At 34.3% G+C, this 14,420-nt stretch overlaps 1 protein-coding gene across 1 annotated transcript in view; it reads left to right on the top strand.

Annotated features, from left to right (window-relative positions):
- The window catches only part of LOC131428796 (homeotic protein proboscipedia), a 39,817-nt gene extending 27,390 nt beyond the window's left edge, over nt 1-12,427 (top strand). The window contains exons 2-6 of the mRNA XM_058592841.1: nt 2,235-2,392; nt 10,518-10,611; nt 10,674-10,778; nt 10,837-10,973; nt 11,037-12,427. Of these exons, the coding sequence (XP_058448824.1) occupies nt 2,235-2,392; nt 10,518-10,611; nt 10,674-10,778; nt 10,837-10,973; nt 11,037-12,056 (1,514 nt within the window). The 3' untranslated portion in view covers nt 12,057-12,427. The remainder of the gene's footprint in view (nt 1-2,234; nt 2,393-10,517; nt 10,612-10,673; nt 10,779-10,836; nt 10,974-11,036) is intronic.
- The last annotated feature ends 1,993 nt before the right edge of the window (nt 12,428-14,420 follow it).

Raw genomic sequence — 14,420 nt, 5'->3', positions numbered from 1 at the left:
TCTTTTCCGCAAAGACGAAAACAACGAAGAAGTATGTAAACATACATAAAAAATTATTGATGCTAATTATCTGTGATTTGTTGAAACAAAGTTGATTTTTTTATGTTTGATTATGAATGTGTTATCGTTATGAAACGTGCGGTGCCAAATTGCAATACTGACTTTCACAATCGATGAAGTGTTGTATTTGTTTACTTTGCTCTCACTGACTTGTTAGTTTTGAAGGCCCCGAAGGAACGAGATGTTGGTTACGATAGCACTGGCTAGAGCGCCTTATTGTTGCCACCGTGCAGCATAAAAGCTTTTCTAAATCTTTTAGAATGTTGCAATGTTGCCATTTATGCAGTAATATTTATGGTGTAGTTTGAAGTATGCTATAAATTATAGAGCGGTGTTTACGAAATATTTCAAAAAGAGAAACTTCCAGACAGTAAAATATTAGTGATTAGTTATTAATAAAATACGTGTTCGTTAACATTAAAGGGCTGAATATCAATGAATGAGTCATAACATTATTGATGTGATTGATTTGAGGCAACATTTTTATTATTTTCCAGGGTAAGCAGTAAGACGGATAACTCTTGAATCTTCTGATAGAATACGCCAAATTCGCAAATGTTTGGTTTACGTTTCGTTAATTTCATTCGTTCGTTCAGTTGAAAAAATACAAAAAATATTTCATCAACAATATGTTTGCCAACTACATCAACCATAAAATGCCATAATACAAGGTTGATATAAAGTGGAAATGTAAACATGGAAAAGTTTATGCATTTCTCTTTCTAGTAATTCTAATCACCACCAGATGTCTTTAGTATGAAATTCGCCTCCTTAGCATGGGCGCTCCCATGTTAAAAATTACCCGCTTAATTATTTACAAAAGATCCTAAGTTTCTTGGATCAAATGAAATTCACACACATTCATTTCTCAAACGTGTCGGTTGGAGAACAGAAAATTACAATAAAGGATTAGTGGTTTTATCGATTTACAGTTTAATGTAGCATTAGTCTAGAGTAGTCAAAGTTAATATTTATCCACAATCCACCTAGTGGTGTAATGATGTCTTTCTCATATTACTCATAATATCATAAATATTACTGTGGAATTCTAAAAAACAACTATTCATTGAATAGAAATCTACAAATTCTTTTTAGCCTGTAGTTCCAGAACCGAATTAGTATCCACAACAAATTTAGAAATTCCGTATGAAACTGTGAGTCTTTTCTTTTGAACCTATAACTTTGTGAAAATAGGTTTGGCCATCTTGAAGAAAAGTGAGTGAGGTCTGTATTGCTGTTTTTGATCACAATTTCCAATACGTCCAAAACCGGATTCAGATGACCGAATAACCGAAGTTGGATCGTTTGCCAGTAACAAATATGACATCTAAATTGGAACAGCTTTGAACCTTGTTAAACCTAGGCTTACCATTTCATGCTCTATTTCGATAGAACCAATTAAACGAAATCTTACAAACGAAGCGAACCCGCGTTTCTGTTACTTTTGCATATGTAAGTCAAGCTAAACAGCATGAATCATGACACTCATCGCCCTATAACTGCGGAACCGAAAGTCGGATGCGGATGAAATTTCACAGTAATTTTTGTCACAATGTGAGATTTAAATTAAATCAAGATTAGTACAAATCGGTTCAAGCATCGCTGAGATATCGAAGTCAGTTCTAGTTTTGAAGCTTTTTCTCACTACTTTCGGTACTTCCGGAACAGGAAAAGGGGATACCAGTAGTGTCGAATTAAGTTTATATGCCCACAAACTAACAAGTTCTGCAAACTAGAAGAATTTATCAGTCAGTTTTATGAGATTTGCACCTGTACCACTGACGAGCCGAATGCGAAACGCAAAGCAATAGAAACATGTGCCGTTTTTTGCACAAATCAACAAAACCCTTAAATAATTATAAAATCTGATTTGAAAATTTCGTTCTTATCTGTGTCGTAAATTTTTGCATATATGTGTTACTGTGGCTCAGTTGATAAATGAATCTTCTTTGCCAACTTGAGATTCTTAGTTCAATTGCTAGCCGCTACCAGCTTTTGTGTTTTTGTTTATTTTATTGTATTTCTTGCCATTTAATTTTCAAATCGCTCAATATGACTTGCTCGTGAATGTAAATGTTCGTGAACTGCTCCATTTATGTGCATTTCCTAAGATGTAAAATCACGAGCTGTGTATTTTATATCCAGTCTCAATTTATCGTATTTTTTTTTTTCAGCCGAATTCGTCGCTGAGAACGGTTTACCGAGACGACTAAGAACAGCTTATACTAATACACAGCTTCTTGAGCTAGAAAAGGAATTCCATTTCAACAAATATCTTTGCCGCCCAAGAAGAATCGAAATAGCTGCTAGCTTAGATCTAACTGAACGACAGGTAATTTGAATATTGAATTGTTTTCTTATCTATCATTATCAAATAAGTTTTGCTTCCAGTTTATTTAGCCCTTATTACAGTAATTTTGAAATTTATGAATACTAAATATCATAATAAAACGACGATAAGACAGTGTCGAACAGTCATTCGCGCCTCATACGAATAGCTTTTTATTCCTGGAATATCTCGTGGCTATTCTTGATTTGCATCGATTTTAGATCTCTTTCAAGGGCACCTGAAGTAATAACAGTCTGTTCAAAAACTGATAATTAATCAGCCTTTCTTAAGCCTACCTAACCAAATAATTATATTAGAGGTGACAGAATTCTACAAATGATACAATTCACTACTACTTAATTTTTCAAATTACGCAATATTTCACTCACACAGAATTTTACATGCTCCGAGTGTAATTTGCACTCGGCTACCAAGTGCCGCTGTATGGATTTATTTTTACCAATTATTCAATGAACAGATATGAGCTCTGTGGTTCAGTCGAGTAATCGATGTGCTTGAGATCTAATGTTTCACGATATAGTGGTCATATATTCAGATATCGTGGTCATACCAGATATAGTGGTCATATATTCAGAAATTTAACTCACTCACTTTTCTCAGAGATGACTTGATCGATGTACTTGAACGTTAAATCTCCCTAACTTTCTATGTAATAGAAATTTTGGTTAAATCGATAAATTACTTAAAAATTTCATTCTTGCGTTGGCATGTTAATCAATTTCACTTCGTTTATCACAATTAAATTCTAATGTCCACTGTTACGTCACTACAATTTGCTTTGCTAAGGTGTAATACTTATAATATGGATACGTATTTTGAACTACTTTTTGCAGTATTCATTAATTCATACCTTCAAACTTAGAAAACGGATACAATGATAGCATCTCTATTGTAATTGTTATACCTTAGAGAAAGTATATTATTATTATGTTGCTTTATTTACCTTCGATTTTAACCTTATGGTCATTCGCCGAGGTAGTTAAAGTATAGTGACGTAACAGTGGACAGTAGAATTCAATGGCGAAAAAGAATGTAAAATAGGTTCTTTATGATAATTCCCAAACACAACCATTAATTTAAAATGACCCCAAAAATAGCATGATGAATAGCTTTGACTACACGTTTAAATACTTTGTTCTGCATTCTCATGGAATAGAAGAACATATAGTTGCTAAACTGTGAATTACATTGTTAGAATTTTGTATGTTTTTATTATTGAAAAGCGCTTAAATGTCGTTTGGAACCACATAAAATAATTACTTTAAAAAAACGCTATTCTATATATTTCTTTCAGGAGAACGTAGAATCAATTCGAAAGATAGCAGAAAACAAAATAAGCATTTCACTTGTTCTGCATACCACTTGATAATTGGGATATTAGTCATTTGCTGCAAATCCATCGGTTATTCAATTTTTCGGCTATATGGGATTAAACTAAAATGTGAGATTGATTTAGCTTCATTGAATTAATTCAAACAAAGTACTAAGTCCAAATAATAAATCAAATTTGTAGTGAAATGCCAATGACTTGGGTTCTTTGATAATTCTGCAGACTGAATATGATTTGAATTCGAGTGAAGATGATTGCAAGAAACAATTTGAATCCAGATGAGAAACTTTGGGAGGGACGAAATTTTTCGGGACAGTTAACGGCTTTCAAATGGATGATGCTGACATACTGTCAGATGACTACATAAGCTGCTATGCTCTGCTCTGTGCTAGACAGAGAGATGTACTGCTACATAAAATGCATGTTAATATTACAACGCTTGTTTGTCTTTCTCGTGCATGGCTTTGAAGCAGTGTGCGACATTGCATTCTCGCGTGATCTACTGCAAAACAAAGCAAAGTCTTGGTATTACATTTCTTTTGTGGAACTTGGCCTTTCTGTTTCAACAGACTTCCCATCCGATTCATACCGTACAGGATCATTGCATGGCTGGTACTACGATCCTACTGACACTATGAATCCTTCCAGGTCCAAGCTCGAACATACAACTGGCTTGTAAGACCAGCGCCCTATGCATTGAACCGCCAACCCGAGCAACCTACTGAGTTGGTATAAAATGTAAAAATTGATACGTTTCATTCGTTCGGGTTTACGTAGTTGACATTTATTTAATAAATTAATTTTTGAAGAACTACTTTCCTCCATTTGTGTGTGAATAAGTGTGTCGTGGATTCGTCATACTTTAGTATTTAGTGCGTACACTGTATGGACGGGCACATACTGTTTCGTATGCGAATTTTATTTCTACCGGAATCTGGTTTCCGGTGATGGTCAAGCATAGAGTTATTGTGGGCTGGTACTGCCTTATGTTACTGACCTTTGCTGATTGTTGTTGATCGATCAAGCTATCGTCCCAAATGCATCGATGAAGACGTTGCACTTTTATAATACACTAGCTGACCCGTCGAACTTGGTCTCGCCCAAAAATTGTTTGTTCGAATTTTTATTTCCGGACAGCAGAATTGTCAAAAAACTAAATGGTAAACGTTTCTCTCAAACATTTTTCTGATTACTTAACCTACAATCAACAGAATTCGACATACATTCGCTTTAGCCTAAAAAGAAACATCGCCAAAAATTAATTTGCAAATGTAAAATACTTCTGGTACGCAAAAATTGAGCAAATGCACTGATTATCATCTCATCCTTTAAATCACAGAGATCCCTCTCTATTGGCTTCGACATAATGGGTATAAGGTGCCACCTTTTCTCTTGCAGGTGTGATTTTCACATCCGGTAATCGATAAAAAGCTAACTACCCAGAATTTTGTATTGATAAACTTAACAAAATGCGGAAGAGTTTCTTCTCTAGTTTTGTTCATTTGTTAAAGTGGGATATATTGACAATTTGTATTCAGTCCACATAACCAAAAGTTACTAAGAAAAGATTTGGCTTAAGCAGCATACAAAGTATTCTGAACAGTACGTTTTTAAAGAATTATTCATAATTGAATGTTCACCCGACGCAACAGAACAAACCTTGAAGCAGTTCCTTTTACAGCTTTCAAACAGCAAGAAAGATTTCTCAAAAAAAAAATCCGTACGTTCAAGTTGCCAAAAAGTGCCATGCGTACTTTAGAGCTCTAATAAAGTGGATATTTTTCAGGGACTGTGGAACTTTTGTTTGCTAGAAGATACGGCGCTTAAATTTCAAATTTATAATGGTCTTATCAATTTGAACATTCTTCTCAGAATATGTAATAAAAATGGCAGTGTCAATTCATCTTGAACATAGATATCTAATCGTCACTTATTATGTGCGCTAAGTGTAATCTAAATCATTAAAATGTAAAATGAAAGGAAAATCTTTTAATTTGACCTTAGCGCTTCTACAGCACAATCTTTTCACTGAATCATTCAATTTTTGTTTATTTTTTAATCTAACGCTCATAACGACCAATATTATTCATCTGACTCCATTACACATAATCCATAAACTGCGAAACGATATCAGAACTTTTTCTCTTGTCTACAGCGGTATTCCTAGAACAGTTATATGCAACTTTATATATTTTTCCCACTTTTTCGGCACGGTGCCGCGGTCAAAATTTGCATGAAATCAGCTTCAATCATTAAATTATATTGATCGTTCTGTCGATTCCAATAACGATTTCATCAATTTTCTAATATTTTTTGTGTTTTACCTTTTTTTATATATATAAAAAATAGGTATAGAATTCGCTCAAACTTTCGAAAAATTTTCCGAGGCCCGGAGAGCCGAATGTCATATACCAATCGATTCAGCTCGTCGAACTGAGCAAATGTCTGTGTGTGTGTGTGTGTGTGTGTGTGTGTATGTGTGTGTGTATGTGTGTGTGTCTGTATGTGTGTTGTCAACTAAGAGGTCGAGATCTCAGAGATGGCTGGACCGATTTTGATCAAACTAGTCGCAAATGAAAGGTCTCCCCGTCACCCAGAACGCTATTGAATGGTTTTGAGATCGGATGTTTACTTTTTGAGTTATACGAAGTTTTATGTCAAAATTTTCAGTTTTTTGACAGTATCTGTCACATTTGACCTTGAAAACAGAATATGTTTTCAGACTTAGATTTCGCTCGGTAATACCTATCCAACAAGCCATAGATTGTTAAAACCCGTCCATTTTTAACGGAGATATCGATATTTTTGTGTAAGCCTTATTCCAGTAGAAGGAATTTTGAGCGCTGTATGAAAAAGCAATGCTTGGGAGCAACATGAAACACGATTTTTTATACTGTTACATATAATTGTTTCTAAGTATCAAAAAGACTGTGTGCAGCATCCTTTTTCATGACAATTAGCCTCGGACCAATTTTAGCACGGTTCATTTTTGGCAACATAATCGTTCGAATATGGCATTTATAAACCAGATGATATCAGCATTTTCGAGTTGAAAGTAATTCCATAATTATATTGATTTAAACTATTTACAGCAATAAATGCTGGAAGAACATGACTTCCATATACCATACGACTCAGTTCGTCGAGATCAGCAAATGCGTGTGTGACAAATAATTTCACTCAATTTTCTCGGAGATGGTTAAACCGTTTTCTACAAACTCAGATTCATATGAAAAGTCGTATAATCCCAAACAAGGTTCCTGAATTACGTTTGGATCCGACTTCTGATTGCGGAACCACAGGATGATATGTGAAACGAAATTAAAATAATGCAATTAATTTTTCTCGTAGATGGCTGAACCAATCTAAGATTCAAATGAAATCTAAGAATCATCTATGATTCAAATGAGAGGTCTTAAAATCCTATAAAACCTCTTACTTTTTAGTCAGATCCGACTTCTGATTTAGAAAATGCAGGGTGATTAGTATAAAAATGTTCATTTCACATAAATTAATCAGGTTTATCGGGTTTGCAGATTTGGATAGTCGATTACCAAATAAATTTATTTCGACGATAATTAAAATAATGTCATGAGAACTAAAACACCTAAGAATATCCATGCAAAAACACATGCGTATTGATAAAAAAAGGTATCATCTCACTGCTAGGTGGATTAATCACGTTTTTTTAATGAAATTCAAATTAATAAAAAAATCACCCGTTATATATATATATATATATATATATATATATATATATATATATATATATATATATATATATATATATAGATATATATATATATATATATATATATATATATAAATATATATATATATATATATATATATATATATATATATATATATATATATATATATATATATATATATATATATATATATATATATATATATATATATATATATATATATATATATATATATATATATATATATATATATATATATATCACATATTCACATATAGCATATTCACATATTATTGGAATAACCGATGGATTCGCAGTAAATGGCTGATGTCCAAACTTTCAAACGGAATGCGGAGTCCAGTGAAATGCTATTTTTGTTTCTACGTCGAATTTATTCTACATTCTCCTAAAATATTCATATCGATAACGCTGTTTTTGGGTCAATATTTTATGTGGGGTTATTGCAATAATGAAAACTCAAGAAATCGTAACCATGTAATTCACAGTTCAGCAACTAAAGTAACAAAGATATTTTGGCCACTGTATATATTTTGACCCACTTAAAAAGTCAAAAAAGGATTTAACCGATTTAAAGTAACCCATGTTACTTCAATTTGAAGTTAATCACATTAAATTACCTATTATGAAAGGATTTTTTCAAAGATATTAAAACATTTGGTAGATATTTTTACAGAAAATAATTTGTTAAAATGTAGTAGTCAGTTGATATCTATGGATGACGAAAACTTAAGAGGATGTTGGATTTTTGAAATCATTTTTCAAAAAATTACAGCTAAAAAACTACGTGTTTGTGTAATGAAGTAGGCCAATAATTACGAGCTGTTTGAAGTAAGGATTATAAAAATTAAAGCAAAACAAGCAAATTCAAATTAAAAATTACGCCATGTCCAAAATACCTTCCACATTTTAAGAAAAAATGCATTTACGTCATAAGACTTTTGATATTGTGTAAGGCGACTGATTGTCAACAACAATGTTACAGAGGTCGATATTCGGAATTGGTTCAAGGAAGTGTTAGCAAATTGGGAAGAAAAAGGACTCCCTGAAGTCCTTATGAGCGCCGACGGTATACTGAATGAGTCTGCCTTCTATCTTGACTCAGCTATCGATAAAGTGATTTCTAGACGTGGAGAACAAAAAAATGTATGTACGACCTTGATCAAAAAGTTCCCGGAATTTATTCAGAAAATCAAAAATACAATATTATTCATCAAAATCGATATTGTCCCCTTCAAAGTACTCCCCATCGACTACAACACACTTATGTCAGCGCTTGATGCAATCCTCGATTTTTTTTCTGCTGCGATTTTCCCTTAACTCATCTCGGGTGCTGAAACGCGTTCTAAGGAGCGGTTTTTCGAGTCGACCGAATAGGAAACAGACGCAGGGATCCAAATCTGGTGAATTCGGTTGTTGCTGAATTGTATTCGTTTCGTTTATAGCCAAATGTTCACGGATAACGATGGCACTGTTTAACGGTGCGTTATCGTGGTGCAAGATACACGAGTTAGTTGCCCACAAATCTGATCTTTTTGGCGAATTGCTTCACGCAAACGTCTCATAACGCCCAAATAATACTCCTTATTGACGGTCTGGCCTTGTAAAAACAATTCATGATACACAACACCCTTGTAATAAATGAAAACTGTGAGCATCGCTTCTCAACTGAGAACTCTCTCATCATCATTCACAGACTCACCGACACTTCTGAAACGTTCGTGCCACTGTTATGTACGAATCAGATGGTCCGGCTTCTTCCGTCACCGTCACCGGAATGTCAACGTCCGTCACCGTCATTCTGATTCACACGATCCGGTTTCCTATCCGTGTCCGTCATGTCATTTTCTTACACTCAGAATTTGAAGAACTTAGTTTCGCACAATCAATGACAGGTGTAGCAGCCTAAAAATAACCTTATCCGGTGACTGAGAGCTCCATACGGTTGTGATTCCAGGAACATTTTGATCAAGGTAGTAATTTCTCGATAAGGGTCCTACAAAAAATAATAGAACAGTTAAGGTTACTTGTGCGGCTAATGGAACCCGCCTGTGGGTGTTTTGCCACATTTAAAATTTTCAATTTGAAATGTCACCAGAAACGCCTCATAGAACAGGAAAAAAGATGTTTTAAACATCGGAGAGTTCAGTTGTTTTTACTTTACGTCCTACATTGCAATATCATATAGCGATAACTTTTTGCATTTAAATAGATAGATTGTAAAATTGCGCTTTGAGCAAACTAGTTTTTTTTTTTCAATTATAGAGGTTTTAACACTTTAAGGTCATTCGCCTCTTCGGACCAGAAAATTTTTCTGACCCTATGTGCGGGGTTGGGAATCGAACCCAGGTGGGCTGCGTGATAGGCATCGACTATCCCATCACGCTATACCCGTCCCCGTAGCAAACTAGTTTGAATTTGAATTAGAGATGACATTGTTCTATTGATAGCTAGAATAACTTTGCACTTTAGCTATAGGTTAATTTCAAAGTAACTTATTTAACTTATTGTAAGTAAAAAGATCATTATAAAAAGTGGGCGTTGCTCTGGACAAAATATATTTTCGTCATGGGCCAAAATACAATATGATCGGCGGAAATAAACAAAAAACTTGAAATTTGGAATCGACAATTACAAACACATTCTCGATAGTATTATATCACAACATGCTTCACATCGTAGAAAAGTTTTGTATTAGTAATCTCTGTTTTAAATTGAACCGTACTGTATTGAACTAAAACACTAATTTCACAATATTGTGCAACTGCTTCCTAATATGGGCCAAAATTCCTCTTTTACCCTACTTAAAATGAAGGTGCAGGTAACTAAAACAAAATGATTTGAAGCCCATGATTAAATTTCATACCACACTGTTGAACAGTGTTTTCACTTTTACGTTCAAACACCAAATCAGCACCATTACATTTCTCTTCGTGCTAGGAAAGAGAAAGATTTCTTTACAATACAGTATCATAATAATGCATGCAAATGCAGTCATTGAAAACTTAGCGTATATCGCAATATAAAAAATTATAATTTTTTGTAGGTTAAAGTGTGGTTCCAAAACAGGCGCATGAAACATAAACGACAAACATTGTCCAAGACAGATGATGAAGATTCAAGTAAAGACGATTTAAAAGGTTTCTATTATTAAAATTTTCAAGAGTATATTTATCATCAACAATATTTTTATTTCTTATAGATTCCAATTCAAAAAAATCATGTCAGGGTTGTGAGCTACCATCAGATGATATACCAGATTCGACATCAAATTCAAGAGGATTGAACAGTAGTACGCCAAATAATTGTGAGCTTTTCGTTAAGTAATAATAAAGCATAATTTATATTTAAAAACTTATTTACAGCCGTCACTCCAAACTCAACAATAGAAATAGGTACTCCTACAGGCAATGCTGTTAATGCAGATTCAAGTGTTCCATCATGCGAAAGTATAGATGACGACGAAGATATGCATATCAAAATCAGAAAAAAACATGACATTGTAATATATCTGTTTTATATGTATGTACAACCAACGGTAATAATAATAATTTTGTGATTGCAGCCGACACCTTCAAAAAAAGATGTCTCGATTACTACAAAAGTAGCTGCTCATCACACAACACAGGATAACCAAAAAAACTCAAATCTCACTATACCTCAAGTACCGATCAACGTCATTACATCTTCTGAAAAAAATTTGAATCCTGAAATGCAGAATCAGTACAATCAGATAGGATCTACTCCAATGAGTAAAACTAAAATTCAAAATCACACAGGTTTTGAAAATGTACCCACGGTCAATGCAAGTGGTTGTTTCGGTGGAGCACATAAGCAAGATTATTTCAATAAAGTTGACGTTAGCTATCATCAATATACTAAAACGTTATCATCTCACCAGTATATGAGTCACTCTTCTTCCGGTCATAAACACGATTTCCCCTCTACTATAAACGTGAAAAAATTTTGCAGTCGATATCATACGGAAAGTACAAGAATACAACATCATGAAGGATATCCACAAAATATCCACGAAAACTTACATTGTTATAGCAATGAAAACCCAGCTGGACAGTCTTCATTTAACAATGTACAATGTTATCGTAGTAATTATGAAGCACAGAATGAATTTAACGTCAACTACTGCGATCAAAAAACACAAGCTTATTATTATGAAGGAACATCTTATCACCATCCCAATACAGTTGCGCCAACGGTAATGCAACACTCTATGGAATATCAACCAAATAACGCTTTTATGAATACAGAAAGTTCTGAAAATATTAATTTTCATCAACCATATTATGAGGCACATCAAATACATAACCCATATTATCATGATCCCAATAGCAGTAATAGTGGAAACATAATAGAGTTGAATCATCAGCAGCTTGTGCACGATTCTGTATACACTACACACAGCAGTGGTTACCCAATAAGTTATGGACCAAATACTGCAAATATAGTTAGTAGTAATGTTAGTTCTAATGTAACACATATGGAAAATTCGAACTCATCTTCAGACTTTAATTTTCTAAGTAACCTAGCAAATGATTTTGCTCCGGAATATTATCAATTAAGTTAATATTACATGTGTCATATAATTAAGAATAAAAATAATGTCGTACGAGAAAACTGGGAAATATATTGCTTCTTTGAATAATAAGCTCATAGTCACCGCTACTGGTTTATGTTGCTAATTTTATGTTGAACTGGTTATTGATCGCTCTCATGCACGAGGATTGAATATAATGTAACATTGGTTGATTTTAAGATACTTAATTTCATGTTGAAGAAATTCCAAATGTCAAACAACAATCTTCGTAGACGTTCACATTAGAAAAACTTGCTTTTAGTCCACCTCGTGGTGTAATGATGCCTTTTGTCGTGAATACGACTCACTCTACTATGGGGCGCAATGAGCAATGATTGTATCAGTAGTCGTGTTATCAGTCGAGCCACCACATGCATTTGGCAGTACTCGATCTACAATACAATAAAATCTAGAATACCATAGTATTATATATGATAGTATGATTGATATGAGAAAGGCATCAATACACCACTAGGTGGATTAAAAAAGATTTTTCATATAATACTTTCTGATATTGATACACAGGACCGAACTCAACGCCATTCGTTAGCGTTGAGTTCGGTCCTGTGTATCAATATCAGAAAGTATTATATGAAAAAACTGTTTTTATCCACCTAGTGGTGTATGTTATTGATGCCTTTCTCATATCAATCATACTATCATATATAATACTATGGTATTCTTCAGAATAATTTTCTTCGATTCTTGAAAAACTAACCGAAATCGGAAGTCGGATTCAAATTATATTCAGGAATTTTGTATGGAACCACAAGACCTTTCATTTGAATCTAAGTTTGTGAAAATCCGTACAGCCATCTCCGAGAAAAGTTAGTGCAAAAAGCGTTACATACACAGAAGCAAAGAACCCCCACCCCCCTATGTCACATGTCACGAATTCAAAATAAGTAAAACTCATCTCAATATGTATGACAAACCATACAAATATGAAGGAAAAATCGATTTATTACAGGGTCCGGCACTCGAAGTGTAACCAATTAATAAGGCCATAAATTCAGTTTGGAAAATTACTTTTACTTAATTCAAAGTACAAAATGTGTAAAATTAATACAAAATTCAGAATCAATTCACTTTTGCTCGATATGACCACCTTTTGCCTTGACTTGATGACTTGAGAGAGCGAAGGAGTTGCTTCGTTTGGCCGAAAGCGGTCAATTTCCGAACATTGTACAGGGTGATTTTTTAAGAGCTTGAGAACTTTTTTAAACAATAAAACGCATAAAATTTGCAAAATCTCATCGGTTCTTTATTTTAAACGTTAGATTGGTACATGACATTTACTTTTTGAAGATAATTTCATTTAAATGTTGACCGCGGCTGCGTCTTAGGTGGTCCATTCGGAAAATCCGCTTTTTTATCGACAAATTTTGTTCAGCGATGAGGCTCATTTCTGGTTGAATGGCTACGTAAATAAGCAAAATTGCCGCATTTGGAGTGAAGAGCAACCAGAAGCCGTTCAAGAACTGCCCATGCATCCCGAAAAATGCACTGTTTGGTGTGGTTTGTACGCTGGTGGAATCATTGGACCGTATTTTTTCAAAGATGCTGTTGGACGCAACGTTACAGTGAATGGCGATCGCTATCGTTCGATGCTAACAAACTTTTTGTTGCCAAAAATGGAAGAACTGAACTTGGTTGACATGTGGTTTCAACAAGATGGCGCTACATGCCACACAGCTCGCGATTCTATGGCCATTTTGAGGGAAAACTTCGGAGAACAATTCATCTCAAGAAATGGACCGGTAAGTTGGCCACCAAGATCATGCGATTTGACGCCTTTAGACTATTTTTTGTGGGGCTACGTCAAGTCTAAAGTCTACAGAAATAAGCCAGTAACTATTCCAGCTTTGGAAGACAACATTTCCGAAGAAATTCGGGCTATTCCGGCCGAAATGCTCGAAAAAGTTGCCCAAAATTGGACTTTCCGGATGGACCACCTAAGACGCAGCCGCGGTCAACATTTAAATGAAATTATCTTCAAAAAGTAAATGTCATGTACCAATCTAACGTTTAAAATAAAGAACCGATGAGATTTTGCAAATTTTATGCGTTTTATTGTTTAAAAAAGTTCTCAAGCTCTTAAAAAATCACCCTATATTTTCTGACGAGAAAATTTTTCCAATTGAGCAATTCGTAAACTTTCAAAACGATAGGGTTTACTTGACCGATCGTTCATACGAGAATTTGAGTCATCGATTGGCCACCAGGAGGCAGCACCCGCAACAGATAATGGTTTGGGCCGCTGTAACCGCAAATGGGCGCTCTCCAATCGTTTTCATCGAGCCTGGCGTCAAGGTAAATGCGACATATTATCGGGAAAGTATTCTGGAGGTTGCT

The sequence above is a fragment of the Malaya genurostris genome, chromosome 1 (genome assembly GCF_030247185.1).
Source record: "Malaya genurostris strain Urasoe2022 chromosome 1, Malgen_1.1, whole genome shotgun sequence".
Taxonomy (NCBI): Eukaryota; Metazoa; Arthropoda; class Insecta; order Diptera; family Culicidae; genus Malaya; species Malaya genurostris.
The sequence above is the reverse complement of the archived record's forward strand: the minus strand, read 5'-3'. Positions and strand labels throughout refer to the sequence as shown.